We start from the raw sequence: 16,174 nt of genomic DNA on the forward strand, positions 1-16,174 counted from the left end.
ACGAAGAGGAGGAGGCGGCCGAGGACGCGGAGTCCGCCCCGCTGTTGCCGCCGCCGCGCAGCGTGCGTGGGTGTGAGGGGCGGCGGGAGAGGCGGCTCCCCGACCGGGGTAGCGCTCGCCGCCTTTGGCGCCTGCGGCCGTTGGAGCCCCGGGGGGCGGGGGAGCGCGGCGGCCGTTGGAGCCCCGGGGGGGCGGGGGAGCGCGGCGGCCGTTGGAGCCCCCGGGGTGGGGGAGCGCGGCGGCCGTTGGAGCCCCGGGGGGGGAGGGGGAGCGCGCGGTGACCCCCCTGTGGGGCCGCGGCGAGGCGGGGAGCCCGTTGGAGCCCCCGGGGCGGGGGAGCGCGGCGGCCGTTGGAGCCCCGGGGGGGCGGGGGAGCGCGGCGGCCGTTGGAGCCCCCGGGGCGGGGGAGCGCGGCGGCCGTTGGAGCCCCGGGGGGGGAGGGGGAGCGCGCGGTGACCCCCCTGTGGGGCCGCGGCGAGGCGGGGAGCCCCGGGCCGGCGTGGCGCAGCGCGGGGCTTCCCGCGGTGCTCAAGCCGCGCTGCCTCCCCGCAGCCTCCCCGCGGCAGCGGCGGCTCCTCCTTCGGCTTCTCCGTGTTCAACCTGATGAACGCGATCATGGGCAGCGGCGTCCTCGGCCTGTCCTACGCCATGGCCCACGCGGGGGTCGTGGGCTTCAGGTGAGTGCCCGGGGGCAGGGCGGCCCTGCGCAGCGGCGGGGGCCGCAGCCYGCGGCTCGGGTCTCCCCATCAGCCCTGGCCGCTCCTCGGAAGCGGCCTCGTGCGAGCCCTGCCCCGACACTGCCTGCGATTGCCGCACGGTGGCAATTTACTGCCCATTAGTCCTAATTAGTAGCGCTTCTGCGGCGGGAGWATCTGTGCCCTGCGGTTGGAATTGGGCTGCCCGGGACAGCGTGGACACCTGTGTGGAAAACGTGGGTCAGCTTTCACTTGCCTCCTTGTACATACCAACCTACGAGGACTAAAGTGCCCAGAACTGTCAATCTAACCTTATTCTGAGCTTTAAGTTCGCTTCATTAAAAGCAATACATATTTTAAAAGTGGATTTATAAGTGTTTGTGTGTATACTTACRTACACATGCGAGAACTCCTGTATTTATGTCCTTCCATTTCATATATCACATATCCTGTAACGTGTCCCACATAACCCCGCTGCAGGCAGCAACTTAAAAAGTTGGGACTTAGCAAGAGCTGGGAAGGTCAGGAGCTGCGTGAACCATAGTCAGCAGATAGAGCTGTAAAATGAGGAAATCCTGTCTTGTGATAACTTATTTCTTGCAAAATAATCATTTGTAAAGACAGAAGTGCATTGTACTTGAAAGAATGACTTAAATTTTGTGTTTTTAGTATCTTGCTGCTGATTGTTGCCAGCCTTGCTTCTTACTCTGTGTTTCTTCTGCTCAGTATGTGCATTCAGACTGGTAAGTGAAAAGGATTTTTCTAAGGGTGATGTCTATTTCTTTTCCTGCATCATAAATACGTTACTGAGTACAATAATTACAATTAATAGCATGTTTAAAACTGCCAAATCTAATTCACTAATATTGGCATATTTTAATCTTTTCATTATTTTTATTTGATATAAAAATATCTTTTTGAAATTTTTTGGGAAAAGTAAATGCCCAGCCGCCTGGTTTCTGGGTTTCTAGTTTTATTTTTCCCAAAGTGCCTTTTTTTCAAAATGAAAGATTCTATATTAGCAAAAACTATTTTAGGGCTAGTAGGACTGCATTGCTTTAGCGTGTGCTTACCTGCATAGCTAATTTGACTGCTGCTTTCAACAAAAGCTTCAGTGCAATAAAACAGCAGACTTTTATTCTTCTTGTGATACGTATTTGTTCAGCGTGTGAAATGGAAACCTTTCACTTTTGGTAGTCATATTGATTTGCTGTAACTGCCTCGGCACTTTGGAGGTGTGTTTCCTTCCAGTGTTTTTGATATTTTGAAGAGCAACCACATTGCAGTCCTTAGTTTAAAATTACACTGCTTTGGGAACRTTCAATGAGTCCATTCTAAAGTACAAAACTTAATCTGCTGCTAACGCTTTAATTCTTGCTTAAATCACCAGTGAAACAACTGGCTGGTTCCTACTTTCCAGTGCATGAAGATTGAGCCCTAGCAGGAAGTCTCCTGCTCTTTCCGTCACCTGGTTATTGTTTCCATCTCATCTTTTTTTTCCTCTCTTTTCAAAGGTGGAGGGAGAAAGTTTCCATTTCTTGTTGGCTTTGCTTTCTGTAGCTAGCTTTGGTCTCTCAGATGATTGCTTCCTGATTTCCTCTCAGATCTGCTGCCCCTGTCTTCACCTGTTGAATGATCTTCTTCATAGACTCTAAAAAAACCCAAACTTGAGAGGTAGGGTTACTTTTTAAGTATGGTATTGTTGGCTGCTTGATGATTTGGAACTGGTCTTGGGTAATCTCTCTTTCCTGTGGAACTCTGCTTGTTAGAAAGGAATCACGACCTGAAATAAAAAGCTGGAGAAAGGGAAAAAGCAAGAAAAGGGGAGCTTGAGATTTTTTAAATGATCTTTGTGCATCTTATCACAGCCTTAGAAGAACTGTATTGTATAGGGACAAGGAGCTAAATTGTTGTTTCTGTTAAAATATAATTAACTCCTTGCAAAAGAACTACTGGGAAAAGGGTGAAGGCGAGGGAAAATTATAAAGACAGTCTTTTGGGGGAAGGAAAAAAAAAGATTTTTTTCCATGTTAGGAACTTAAAGATCTAAGATATAAAAATGGTTTAACTCCTCAGTTCTCGTCCAAAGGTGACATTCCACATGAAGAAAGCATTTTTGAACAGACACATTTAAAAGCAGGGGATACCCGTGAGATGAYGGGATGAATTATTCCTCCAGCCTGAAACAGTTCTTTACAGTTAAGAATTAGTCATCAGCCAATGTTAACAGAGTCATACTAGCACTGCCGTGTCTAAAAGTATCTGCTGGATTTAAATTTATGGCCTTTTATGTGATTTTTTTTAATCATCTCTGTCAAATTACATTTACTACAACTCTTATAAACTATTAAAATAATTTCATATTATATAGCATTCCAGGTTTTACCTTGGGACATGAAGTCTTAAAAAGTGAGAAATATGACCTGTTGGGCATTTACAAGGCCAAACCTGTTTAACTGTTCGTGTAAAATGCCTTCCAGAGCAGATAATTAAACATTTTTCTTCTTTATAAAGCGTGCATACAGTTATGAGCAATACCTTGAGCTTAATCCACAGTAAGGGATTAGAAAGGGGTTTCAGGTGTTTAATGTTAAAGAATGAATTTGGAAAGATTTAATGGGTGGGGAAAAAAACTTTGGAAGTGTTTGTAAATTCATTCACTCAAGTATTCAAATCATTAAAAGTAATCCTGGGAAAGAACTGGCTTGATAACTACACTTCTGAAAAAGAAGATTTAATTATTCTGTTTCAGTGCTTAAAAAAAAAAAAAGCAGTATTTTCATTTATTGTTAATGATATAGCTGGAGACTGACTTTGACAAAATCAAATGTTTTTTTATTGACCAAAAGGCTTAGCAAATGAATACTGCAGGGTGTCAAGAGCTGTATTTGAATTAGCTCATTCAGTGTTCTTTCCCTGTGTTAATTCCATCCTACGTGCCTTGCTTGTGGGTGCAGACTGACAAAAGCCAAGTTCATTCCATAGCGTGCAAAAACTGAGTTTTTAAAGTGGGGAGTAATTCCAAATTATGCAGATTTATTTATTTATTTTATTTCTACTGTGTGAGTTAGTCACGAATATTGCCTGTGTCAGTTTGGATGCATGTAGGTCACTTCCATTCAGCAGTAAGAATGCAGGAGAAATCGAGCTAATCTGGCAGAGCACATTTATCCCTGTAGCACCCGTGTGTAAGATTTTGCACCATGTATTCTTGGAAAATAGACGTGGTTAAGGCTTCTGTAGCCTTAATGCTGTTCACAAACCCAGCTGATTACAAAAGGAGCATTGGCACAGAGTATATGCTCCTAAGGTTTTGTTTTGGGATTTTGTATAAATTTTGTTGTTTTTTAGTGATAGCTTCTGGTGTGCCTTTGTTGTGTATTCGTTTCCATGCGCTAAAAGCAATAGGCCCTTAAATGCATTGAAAATTTTGCAGTCTTTAATGTTGTTGAGGATGGCCTTCCAAAATARTCATTCTTTCTTGTAGTTAATTGCATTATAAACATAATTCTAAGAAAAATACATGGTAAAATACTGTAAGAAATATTGCTTATTTGGTTATATCTGCATACAACTTAGTGCAACAGCAAATGTAAGATTATCCTGCGTTTATACTGAGCGCTGACCCTGGCCTTGAGTTTTGTCATTTCATTTATTTTGTCATGGCCTATTGGTGTCAGCAGTAGAGGGGAATGTGAAATGCTGCCCCTGATGAAATCGTATGAGGCAGTGAATGAAGTTTTGTTTTTATTTCTGTGGTCGATTTGATTGTGTGCAGAACCTGAGCGGAATAAAATGGTCCGCGGCCATGTCCTGTGCCCCGCTCTGGGCGAGTGTCTCCCTTGTCCTGTGTCATTTGCTTCAGTTGGGGCTTCCCTCGGGTGTAAAGGTTTGTCCTGCACAGCTCAAGTTGCAGGGCTGGGCGCTAAATAAAGATGTGGCAGCAGTGGAAACACTATAAACGACGTAGGCACAGTGACAGTGTCGCGGCAATAAAATGTATTTTTTGGGATTGGTTTTACCCTCCGAGGTATTTACAACTGTGGACCGTTTTAATATAGGCTGAGAAAAGGAGGGATATTTCTCAGCAAACTTTCATCTTTTTGATATCCCTTGAGCTCCTAATAACAAAGTACAGAGCCCCAATGTGAGACTTAATGTGATTTCCGCTGCTGCAAGAAGGGATTGTTTTGAGTTACCAGCAATATTAGAAGGGAGCAATATTAGAAGGGAAACCACAGACCATTTTAATGTGATTATATGAGTCAGGTGCAGCTTTTGTTTTGAGGTGTCTGTCTTTTTCTCTTTTTTTTTTTGTTTTTTTAATATGTGTATATATAAGGAGATCTCCACTAAGGAAGGTGCGTCCATTTCTCCTGGAAATGAGCAGTGCTGTGGTTGGTTTTTTTCTTAAGAGCTAGCAAGGTTGTGATTTCAGTTTATATTAATAGAAAAATGAAGACGGGTTCTACATTGTTTTCTTCATTTTTTAAAAGAGTGTACAGTTTTTATCGAATAAAATATGGAAATAGTTTATACTTCATTGGTGAGGCTAACTTTGGGAACATTCATCTATAGTATTATTTGAAAAATAAATCTCTGGAAGAAGGCAATTTTCAATCAATTTTTTTTTATCCACTTTTAATATTATAGTAATTTGAACTTCTGGAGAATCTGTGGATAATTGAGCATTTGTAGCTGTATTTGCAACAGGAGTACAAGGGTGTTTAAAAGCTATCTCATGAATGGAAAATATTATAAAATACTGTTTTAATTCTATCCAGAATTATTTGCATTTTTTTTTTAAAAAGCAAAGCTAAGATCTTAAGGGGATGTGAAGCTTCAAATATTTGAGCTTTTTTTTATTTATTTTTTTCTTCCTTATTAATAGCTGTTACTTCTTATGAAGATATTGGCCTCTTTGCATTTGGTTCACCTGGGAAGGTAAGCAATCTCTTTAACTTTATTTTTCTTCTTAGTCTTAGCCGCTCAGCAGGAGGACTATATTTCTTGCCTACTAAAGTTATACAAACAAAATACTCTGAGTAATTAAAAAGCTCGAATAAAAACCCAACTGAAAGAAACCGAAACTTTAGGTAACCATAAAATAAACTTTAAGTGCAACGACTGCTTCACTGTCGCTGCAGTCACCCCTGTAACTGTGTTCAGAGCTGTGTGCTGGTTGGCACTGCTATCGAGTGAGCTCCGAATTCAGATTTGTTACAGTCCCTTGGTATCACTTGTGTAAACTGCTAAGAGATCCTTGCAAATGACTCACTGTTGGTGTTTCAGCCCTTACTAGAAATTTAGGATAAGGGTTTGCCTTTAATCTAGTTTCTACTTCATCAGTAAATAAGATGACATTTAGCGCATGTTGATGTAATAAAAAAAAAATTAGGTAAACATTTCACAGAGAAGAACTTTTTTGGTATAATATCAACCAGCATACAAGGCAAGCTTTTTAGAGTGGTGCACTGTATCTGTGTTTCCTGATACTGTAACACAAGGTGTGTAGAGGCAACTAATAGGGACAGAGAATGCTACACATTTAATATTACAGCGAATGCGCTCTGTGTTTCAGTTAAATGAGTTTAAAAGTGGCTTTTATCCTGTAAATGTGCAGTTTTAATGGCTTACTGTTAATCTTTTTTCTTGCCTTCTACTTGAGGACTAGAATCCGATCCTTTCACTGAAAATTAAATCTGAGCCATTAGGTGTATATAAGACTTCCATTAGCATTAATAAGCAGATAATASGTGTAGCGTGTGAAGTTGAATATTTATTGATCACAGTTAAAATGTGATCAACCTTAAGAGTTAATAAATCTTGATATTAGCAAAGTATGAAATAAAATTATTTTTAGAGCCTTCTGTGCACATTAACCACAAGCCATTAGATACAGAAATAATAGAAATATAGAGCTTAAAGAGGTATTACAAAGTGACCTAGACTGCCTCTGCTCTGAAGCAGGAGTAAACGCACATAAACTTTTCTTGGCAGATGTTTGCCTAATCTTCCGTTTAAAAGCTTCATTGAAGGAGATTTCACAATTTCACTATGTAGCCAACATCGGTCATTATTTATTCTTCCTTGTATACATTTTTGTAATATTTAATTTAGATCATCTGGTCTTATGTTTTTTAGTGTATATGGAGGGCAGCAGTCACTGGAATATATGTATGGTTGGGAATCTGTTATTTTGATTAATTAGTGAACCAATTTCACCAAGCTTTCTGGATGAAGGCATGTTTTTTCGTTCACTTATCTCTGTCTTTTGAAGCATCCTTATAAACTTGATGTTTATAAACTTTCTTAAAACTTGCCTGCAAAACTGAATACAGTAGGATACTGCCTGAGGACTTGCAAGTGCCAACAAATAAGAGTTTCTACCCATATTTTAAATGCAACATGCCTGTTGCTACACCCCAAAACAAGATTTGTCATTTCTGTGGTTAATTCATGTTTGATTGTTATCATAGATGATTTTCTTTATTTGTAATCTAGTAACTAGTCATACATTTGTTTTCTACTTCTGGAATGCGTTGCTTTTAACTGCACATCTTTTGATTTTTAGACATCTCCCTAGTTTATTGCAAGTCATTCACAGTTCTAATCTTGTCCTTGAACCCTCTTCAGCTTGGGCAGCCACAGATTATTATTACTATTTTTTTTGTTTAAGTAATACTCTTCTTTTGTGCAATTCATTTTTATAGTTTTTCARTCTTACGCTGATTTCATGTTATAAATATTTCTGTAATTTATGAAAATGGATCTTTTTTGCTGTTAGAAAACTCCTGAGTCTCCCTTTCCTAAGGCAAGAAGCAATTGTTTCCATGCATGACAAATGACAAGATAGGGTTTTTTTTTTCCTTTTTAGAGAGGGGGGGAAAAAGAACTTGCGACTTCGAGCTGATTTTAATTCATTTCAATCTGATATTGCATAAAAGCATTAAAATTTATTTTCTAGTTAACCAGTTGAAAAATGGGCAACTCATCCATCTGTTTTTATTTGAAAGCGTATGTTTATTTTTCTGCTCCTATCCACAGCTTTATTTTTTACCAAGGTAGCACCTAGCAGAGTCCTGCTACAGAAAGGAGGGCAGAGTAAAAAGAATCTGTGCTCTTCTAGGTGACACTGAATGGAAAATAAAACGGAGAGAAAACTTAAGAATTTTTTCAGTTGAAAGTCAGCAATTGCTTGGAGTCTATCAAAAGTTCAGTGGTGTGTGATCATTTCTATTTCACTGTTAGTCTACTTTGAACAATCACAAATACTAACCAAATAAAGCCCATCTATCTAGTGTATGCATTTAGAAGAGCAGTGGCATTCATGATAGTTAAAAAATACCTTTTTTTTTTTTTTTTTGAGTGAGGAAATACTGTGCACAAATCTCTGTTGTCTGATTGCCTCTTCCAAAGCGAATGATTGTCTTCCTCTGTATTTGCCTGATTCAAATGCATTTAAGTGTTTTCAGTGATTTAAAACCTAGTCTTTTGCGTAGCTGCCTTCACCGTGTAGCTTCTCTTGTCTGTTATCTCGGACTGAAAAGGCAGTATTTTGAGGAAGACTTCATGTTTCTATATTAATTTTAGATTGCATTGCATTAGTTTCCATTTGTTCTTTAAACAGATGATGCCCTTCCTTTCAGTACCACTTATCGCTTCTACATCTGGTCTGTTTAAGAAGATACATATGTGTTTTATGACTGCTATAGACATACGATTTTAGTTATCCTTACCTTTACTAAAGATATTAATTCTTTTATAGGTTCTTGTTGCAACTACAATAATTATCCAGAATATTGGAGGTAAGAAATTTCATTAACTCGATTTTAACGCTGAGCAGAATAAAATCTCTGCAGTCTGTAAAACTCGTAACACCGAAGGCAATCGCTAAATGACAGTAACTTGATGAAGAAGATAGGGGACTTAAAGARGAGACTTAAATGACAGTGCTCAGCTCTAGTACTACGGCCATGAGGTAGATGGGGGACCTGTGAAAGGGTGGGTTGTCTGCCCAGGGCTGCATCAGGTGACACGGAGCACATCCATATATTTTAATTGGCATTGTTAATTGGAAGGGGCTGAGGAAGCATCATCTCCATTGCTCTCTTTCCTTCGTGCTTTTTCATATGTATACATCTACCAGATACCTTTTATCATACTCTGTGGTGTTTTTTTTCCCCCCTCTTAGAAACTTGCATGTGCATTTTAATGATGTGTAACAATTGAATATTTCCTTAGTCATAAAATTTTGAATGTGCTCTATAAAYGGTACCTTGCCCTTTTTTTTATAATTACATACCTTACTGTTTTTGGGGAGTTTGTTTCRTTTGTTCACTTTTATCCTGCAGACCGATGATTGATGTTGTCCTATGTTGGGCTGTCCAGTTATATTCTTATTTTGCTTTATTTGGTGCACAATACGGTAAAACAATATTAGCTGCCTTTGCATTCAGATAATCACCTAAATATTTAAATTCCTATTCAGTTATGTTCCCATACTTAACATGTACTGAGTAACAGTGCCCTTAGAAGTAGAGGAGTGTCCAAAAGACAGCATTTAACAGAAAAGTTTTTAGTTTCTTTGTCTGCTTCCTTTTAAATGTTTTGGATTCTTTCTTTTACATGAGGGAATTATGTGGAGAGGAAAAGAAAAAGGAAAGATACGGATGTTCATTGACAATGACAGTGAGCAGCGTTCTAGTTCTACTGCTCTCTATTTTAGAGTTTAGACTATAAAGTCCGAGCAATTCAGTGATTCTTATTGTTTGTCATAACATATAGGCCTTTTACTAGCTGAAGTGAGTGTTTTTCTGATAAAGCTAGCTCCAGTTATAAAGACTGCTTAATTTAAACAACTATAAAAGCCTGAGTATTAATTTCAGGCAGGAGCAAGCATATTAATACCAAGGTTAAGGATTATTTATTCGTACAGGTTTTAGAGGATATTATGTAGCAACGAACAATTTTTTTAATTTCCTTTCCCGTTTGAGTGGACCTCTAAGTAAACAGTATTAGACAAGGAAGGGATACACAGGCTCTGGAGGCTCTGGCATCCTCTACCATTCTGTGGTCAGAGGAAATAAGACTCTCATTTCTTCATCATAGCAGTTCATAACCTTGCCTGCCTATATGTCGTTCTGAATAAAATTCATCTCGGTAATTCTAGAGGCTCAGACTATTGCTTGGTGGATATTATCAAACTGCTTATTCCATCTTATGCAGTGGACTTCTCTGCCAGCAACCTGGGCCTAATTTGCCAACTATTGGTTTTACATTTATGTAGCTAATGCAAGAAATAACTTTTGCAACTTAAATTTTTTTTTTCAGATATTTGTAGGTTCCCTCGTTTTGTTTACAAAGATCACTCGGTTTCAAACACACTGAAAAGAGAAATAAGACCTTTTTTTCTTTCTTTTTTTTTTTTTTTCCTCTGAACCAGTTGGTGCTGCTAAACCAAAACAAGCTCTGCTCTGTCAAGAGAGGTAATGTGTGAAAACATGGGCTGCAAGTGCAGCCTTCTTGGCACCATCCTCCATACAGAAGATGTATTGTGCTATCTTTGCAAGGAACTGTCGCAGCTTCTGTTCAGTATTTGGATTTGGGAGCTCAGCAGAGCTCCCAGCTGTGTTATTTCTCTCCTTAACAACTGCCTTTTGCGCTTTGGCAGAGCCCTGTGATGCTGCAGTCCAAGGGAGCAGAGCAGCCTTGTGTTGGGAGTCATCTGTGTAGATGGCTTTGCTGCAGCCTCACAGACCCTTAAAATAGTGGGGGGATCAAGAGTCTTGATCTCTATTCCAACCTTGGCTCTGGAAGAAATGTATAGAGCAAAGGAAATTTTCCTGTCTTGCTGGCTCTTCTTACAGATTTTTACATGGAAGAGGTGAAAGTCCGTCCTCAATGGGCACCACGCCGAAGTGAAGTGTAAAACTGGTTCTGCCCTTTCTCCTTAGTGCACTTAGATGTTCCTCTCTTTCTGTTTTTACGCCCATCTGAAAGAACCGGCAATGCTGTGCCTGCTGGGCAGACTTCCAGACCTTGTCAACATCTTTAATTTCAGAGTAAAGCTAAAAATAAAATTGTTTTCTGTTACCTCCTCCATCAGACCTGGGTACATTGCATCATATGGTGTCTTATTTCAAAAGTGATTGGGGAGTATGGGATAATGAATGATGGTTTGCGATTAAAATAAGCAACTTTACTAGAGTTGTTGTCACTATTTGCATCTAGTCAAGGCTTTTTTAAAGTCGAGTTTGAATCATTTCTAAAAATAACGAAAGCACGGAAGTGATTTACATTCACTTGTGGTGGAGAGAGCTTTTTAAATATAGTTACACTTTCTTTTCTATCATAATTTGTCATCTTTTTTTTCAAAAGAAAAAAAATTGAAGTGCAAATTTGAGTGTGAGATCCTGATTAACTGCACTGACTGATGTGTGTAGATTAGAGTGTTGATTTTGCGAAGAGAAGGATGCCCAAAGAAAAAAATAAGTTGATTTCTGTTCAGTTAGAGGCTATTTACTGAAATTTGGAGTGAATCTGAAAATATCTCTTTTTTTATAATGGAAGCTTAAGAGAGGTTTTTTGTTTGTTTTGTTTTTCAGAAAATCAAATTCTGCATATGTTGCTTGGAATTTTAATCTGCATCTCTAATATGATTGCTCAAATTTCATGCAGATTTTTAATATTCTGTTGAAAGACTGTATTATATTAAACCAAATCAAGTACAGACCCTATTTAAATACCATGGGTTGACTGAATTTACCTTGAGATTATATGTTGGATATTGGTAAAAAATGCAAATTGAGCTCACCTAAAAATACTATGATTTTAAAAGGCTGTAAACTAGGAGTTTGTGTGAATTCTTGCAAGAATGGGTTTACTGTGGCCGTGGCGTTGCAAAATGGACCCTAAAAGGGAAACTTCCCAGTTGGACAGGAGCAGATCAGTTTTGTCCATCTTCTCCTGCCAGCCCTTTCCTTTCACCCCAGGTCTATAGGCGGGATAACCTTGCAGGTATCCTACGCAGAAGATGATTTTGAGGGATTTCTGCCTTTTTTCACGTGCCTCCTACAACCAGAGAGGGCCTTTGGTGAAGCTGGGGAAGGAGCGAGGGAGGCCGCAGTGGAAAACGGAGTTCCGTGGCTCTCCTCCGCTTTTGTGCAATCATTCCCGGGAGCAGCCGGAGCTGGCGCGCAGCCCTGCTATTGTTTTCCTGGCGCTGTGCTTCTAGGAAGCACTGGATGAGGCAGCGCGGGCCAAGCCGGCTCCGCGGCCCAGAGCCCTTCCCTGCCGCGACCGGGGCRGCTCCCACAGCCTGCGGCAGCTTCCCAAAGGAGGGGCGAGAAGCCCAGAGTTTCTCCTCCCAGGACGGTCCTCGCTGCTCATCTGACTGCACGTGAGGACTCTCGGCACCCGTGTATCCGAGAGAGGCAGCAGGAATCACAAGACATGCACTGAAGTTGGGAGAGAATCATTTCAGCAAGGCTTGTGGAAAATGGAGACAAGCACAGTGAGGTGCTGCACAAGCACAGCTCGCAGGCCAGTGCCAACACTAACAAATCCCGGCTTTGAGGTCTAGCAGGAAGCGTGCGGGCCRTTTTACGGCACAGGGCTGCAGCCTRGCAGGAGCTGTAGGTCCCTGCCGYGGGGAGACACGAGCGGCCGCCGGCGGCCTGGTGGTTCTGATGCACAGAAATACAGATTGAAACTGCTGAGAACGCGAGTTTAATTATTTAAAATTTATTAGCAGTGGGATTAAGCGCAAAGGTAGAACATGCAGTACAGCTGTATTACATAGGTGGTCTCTACAAGGAGTTCTTGCAATAGCCTTTATCTTTTGCAGTGGTGTTTGTTTTTTTCTTTCCAAATAGGCTGAGATGCAGGAATCCCCATGTCCCAGATCCCGGTGAGCAACTTGCCAGTTTTGGCTGGTACCCAGATGACCTGTGCAGCCTCTCAGCAGCTTCGTTAAGCTTCCTAGTTAGCTGTTGAACTCATATCTTTGCTTTACAAAGAATTGTAAACTTGCTAATGCAAGTACAGTTTAATTACCCATGATTTTATACGTTAACGTGTTTCTGTAACTCAGATTTTGTTTCAATTTTCTACATCTCGCGTGCGCTCAGAAGGGCACAACACTTCCTGCTTCACAATCACAAGTGAGGCAGKGGTTCATCAGCGTCCCCTGAGCACTTTTTAACCCTCTGCGTGTTTCATAATGTGCAATAAACCCGTTCAGTGGATTTGCAGGTAGGGCTCGCTCCGTGCGCGGCCTTGTGAGGAGAGCGGAGCGGGGCGGGCGCAGCCGCGCGCGCGCAGCGCCCCCTCGTGCCCGCGCCGCCATTTTGGGGGCTGCTCTTCGTGAGGCGCGGGGGGCCGCCCGGCAGCGCCGCCTTTATGGTCGTCCCTATGTGCGCGTCCTGTGCGCGCCTCACCCTATTTAATTAACCACCTCTGCTTTGTAAGTCGCTTTTAAAAGTTTTCTTCGGAGTTCCCTCTTTAATTCTGGATGTTGAGCGCCTCAAAGTGTGTTTGCGAAACCACCTCAAGTTTGAACGTTGTGTGTGTTTTGAGAGAGAAAAGAGTAAAATGTGCCTGGAATCCCAGTGCAGGACAAGCTGTTCAATAAATAATCGGTGCAAGTCGGGGAAGAATAAAATGTAATACGTTATTTGTTGATAACTGTGTGKTAAATCCCTTAAGAAATTACTGAGCTTCCCCTAAGTACAGAAAGTCTAATCCTGTTTACAAGCAAACTTCAGTGTTTGTTTTCATAATGCGGTTTGCTTTTGACCTGAAAACCTAATTATCCCTACTGTTTTAAAGTGAAAATTTCCAGTGCAGAGCTGCCTTAATTGAGGGCATGTTTGTTAGCTGCCATGCTAATTTAACAACTGATGACCAGTGATTTTTTTTTTTTTTAATACTGTGGTGAATTGTTTTTGGAAAAATTTCATTCTATAAAGATTATTAAGCCTGCTTTTTTGATATATATGGTTTCATGTGGTAAGTTACAGAATAATTCAGCTAAAAGCTAAACTTAAAATGGAGGGGAAGAAGAGCATGGAAAATTCATCAGGATGAGTGTCTATTAAGTAAAAAATAGCCAAGAAGTTGACAACCTATTTATATTGTCATGACATAGGAACAAACATTACGTCTCCTCTCACACACTCCAGTCTCCGTGGGTAAAACAGAGACCTCAACTACTGATGATTTTTAAGCTACTGGTAAGAGGAAATATAAAACCAATACATCAAGTGATTGAGGGAGTCCTTAAAGCTGTGTGTGGTGGATTGCTTACCAAATGAAAACAAATGAGCATGCCTCTTAAGGACCTAGGAGGTGAGGGCCAAAAGAGTTGATGGCTTTCAGTGACATTCGTGCATCATTCCTGGAGTTTCTGCAGTTTCGAATTGCTTACTAGGAGTGAGATGCGGTTCTGAAGTGCTTCCCATCTTTCTATTCCAGTTTGCTTTTTGATAGGAGGGGGAAAAAAAGAAAAAAAAAGCTTACCAAAAATCCCATATTCCACTCCCTAGTTTCACTTTGATTTTTGAAATCCTTCCCGCTTTCATTTTACATTTTGTCACATTCGTTGGATAAGGACAATTCACATTTCATCTACTTCCATATTAGGAAGGAGAGACATAAGCCCAAATGGATTTCTCATTTAAATTACTGTGAAAGATCCAGTGGAGTTCAACCAGAGTGTGTGGGAATTGGCAGTGTTTATTCTAGTACTCTTTCTAGCTCCTAACATCAGATTTTTTTTCAAGATTTTGGGGAAAAAGTAGGATTTGTATTGACTGGATTTTTCTAATGATGTAAAATAAAGTTGTAAATATTCTTACTTATTTGAATTATCCATAGATAGTTGTGCTTGATATTTTAATTGATTTTACTTGATTTAACTTGATTTTAATATCAAGTTTTGCTTGATATTGTATTACCTATTTGCTTGCCAATGCAAGGCATCTTTTTGTTAAGCTAATGTAGTCAGCTAAAGTGGTAGATCAGGAAAAAAACAAGCAGAAGAACTGGATTCAATCCCTCCAGTAAAATTATTTGAAGGGATTTATGGTGAGCCATTCTCTAARGAAAGAATACATTTTATATTTTAATTCATATCTAAGCTTATGTTCTCCTGCGCACTGTTGCTGTGGACCCAGCAACTCTTCCTTTTTTGGGTAGGATATTAAGGAAATTCTCTGTTTCTTGCTTTTGTAACCAAGAAGCCAGTCATGTACTTGATTTAAGACTGGGTTGCCTCAAAAGGTAAAAATGTTTTGGCAGCTTATTTTAAAAATATAACCTTGACTTCTCTTTTCTCTAGCAACTAATAGTTTTTCAGATATGGCTGCATATGGTCAGTGTCAAATAATCTTATAGCACAATAGGGAYGTTCTGAATGATATTTGAGTCATCTGGTAGTGTCATAAGAGGTTAAAATGTAATAATGAAAGTATAATACGCTATCATTTACAAAAGTTTTTTCCTGTCAAACAGCCAGTATCAACTGTTCAGAACATGGTAAAATGCTCCGTCTTCTAAGAATGTAATTCCTKGCTGCTTTCAAGACAGTGGTGAGCCTATTGTGTAATTAAGTAAAAACACGGTTTTGGTCTCTGCTGAATAGTGCTTTATAGTGTTTCTGAGACTAGGGCTATTCAGATCTGCTTAGTTCTTCATCAAGCAGTTCTTAGTACATACTAAAATTTACTTTAAAGTAACATTAAATATGCAAAGGCAGGACTTAAAAATTAGTCCTGACTTATTAAAATTATTCAGGTTGCACATGCCGTTCAGGACTTGTTCCATACACTTCAAATTATGTCATTCCATGCTGTTTGTTCTGCAAGAAACCATCTCATTCTGCATTAAAAACGTCTGAGCCCTGGACCTGGGATGCAGGAGCAGTTTTACCTGCTGTTGCCTGGTGACGCTTCCCTGCTTTTTCGTACTACATCAATGTAAAGGGAGTCAACTCGGACTGTGAAAAGGCCATTGCTTTTGACATTAATTAGTTCTTTCATATCCTCTATGATCAACCATTGGTGCCGTTTTCTTATGTGATAAAAGGTTCTTTAGAAGTTGGACGTGAAAACGTTGAAATTATTTTCCAGCTGATAGAGGAAGTTAGTATTTTCCCAAATGAATAAATGGAAGCACAAAGTTGATTCTTCATGTTGATATGTGACCGTGGAAGCTCTTCCTTCCATCGCACACCCAGAGTCTAGGGATAGCTGGCAGGTTTTGCAGTATAACTCGACGTGCCTTTGGTCGTGCCAGGCAGCAGGGCAGCTGTGTGAAATTCCTGTTTTGGAGCCAGAGACATGTGTGCCCTCTCACCCTGTGGGCRCTTTATTCCTACTTGACATAACTTTTGGATTCTGGGTCCATTTTCAAGGCACATTCACCAGTTCGGTTTCAACTCTAAGAAGCAAGCTAYGTTCTTCACTCACTTTGTAGTA

The 16,174-nt window shown here is 40.5% G+C and overlaps 1 protein-coding gene across 1 annotated transcript in view; it reads left to right on the top strand.

The window, feature by feature from the left end:
- The first annotated feature begins 568 nt into the window (after positions 1-568).
- The window catches only part of SLC38A6 (solute carrier family 38 member 6), a 36,438-nt gene continuing 20,832 nt past the window's right edge, over positions 569-16,174 (top strand). The window contains exons 1-4 of the mRNA XM_026053749.1: positions 569-677; positions 1,365-1,438; positions 5,587-5,639; positions 8,464-8,503. Coding sequence (XP_025909534.1) covers positions 604-677; positions 1,365-1,438; positions 5,587-5,639; positions 8,464-8,503 — 241 coding nt within the window. The 5' untranslated portion in view covers positions 569-603. The remainder of the gene's footprint in view (positions 678-1,364; positions 1,439-5,586; positions 5,640-8,463; positions 8,504-16,174) is intronic.

Source organism: Nothoprocta perdicaria, unplaced genomic scaffold (genome assembly GCF_003342845.1).
Source record: "Nothoprocta perdicaria isolate Ctin4 unplaced genomic scaffold, notPer1 scaffold_118, whole genome shotgun sequence".
In the NCBI taxonomy this organism is placed as follows: Eukaryota; Metazoa; Chordata; class Aves; order Tinamiformes; family Tinamidae; genus Nothoprocta; species Nothoprocta perdicaria.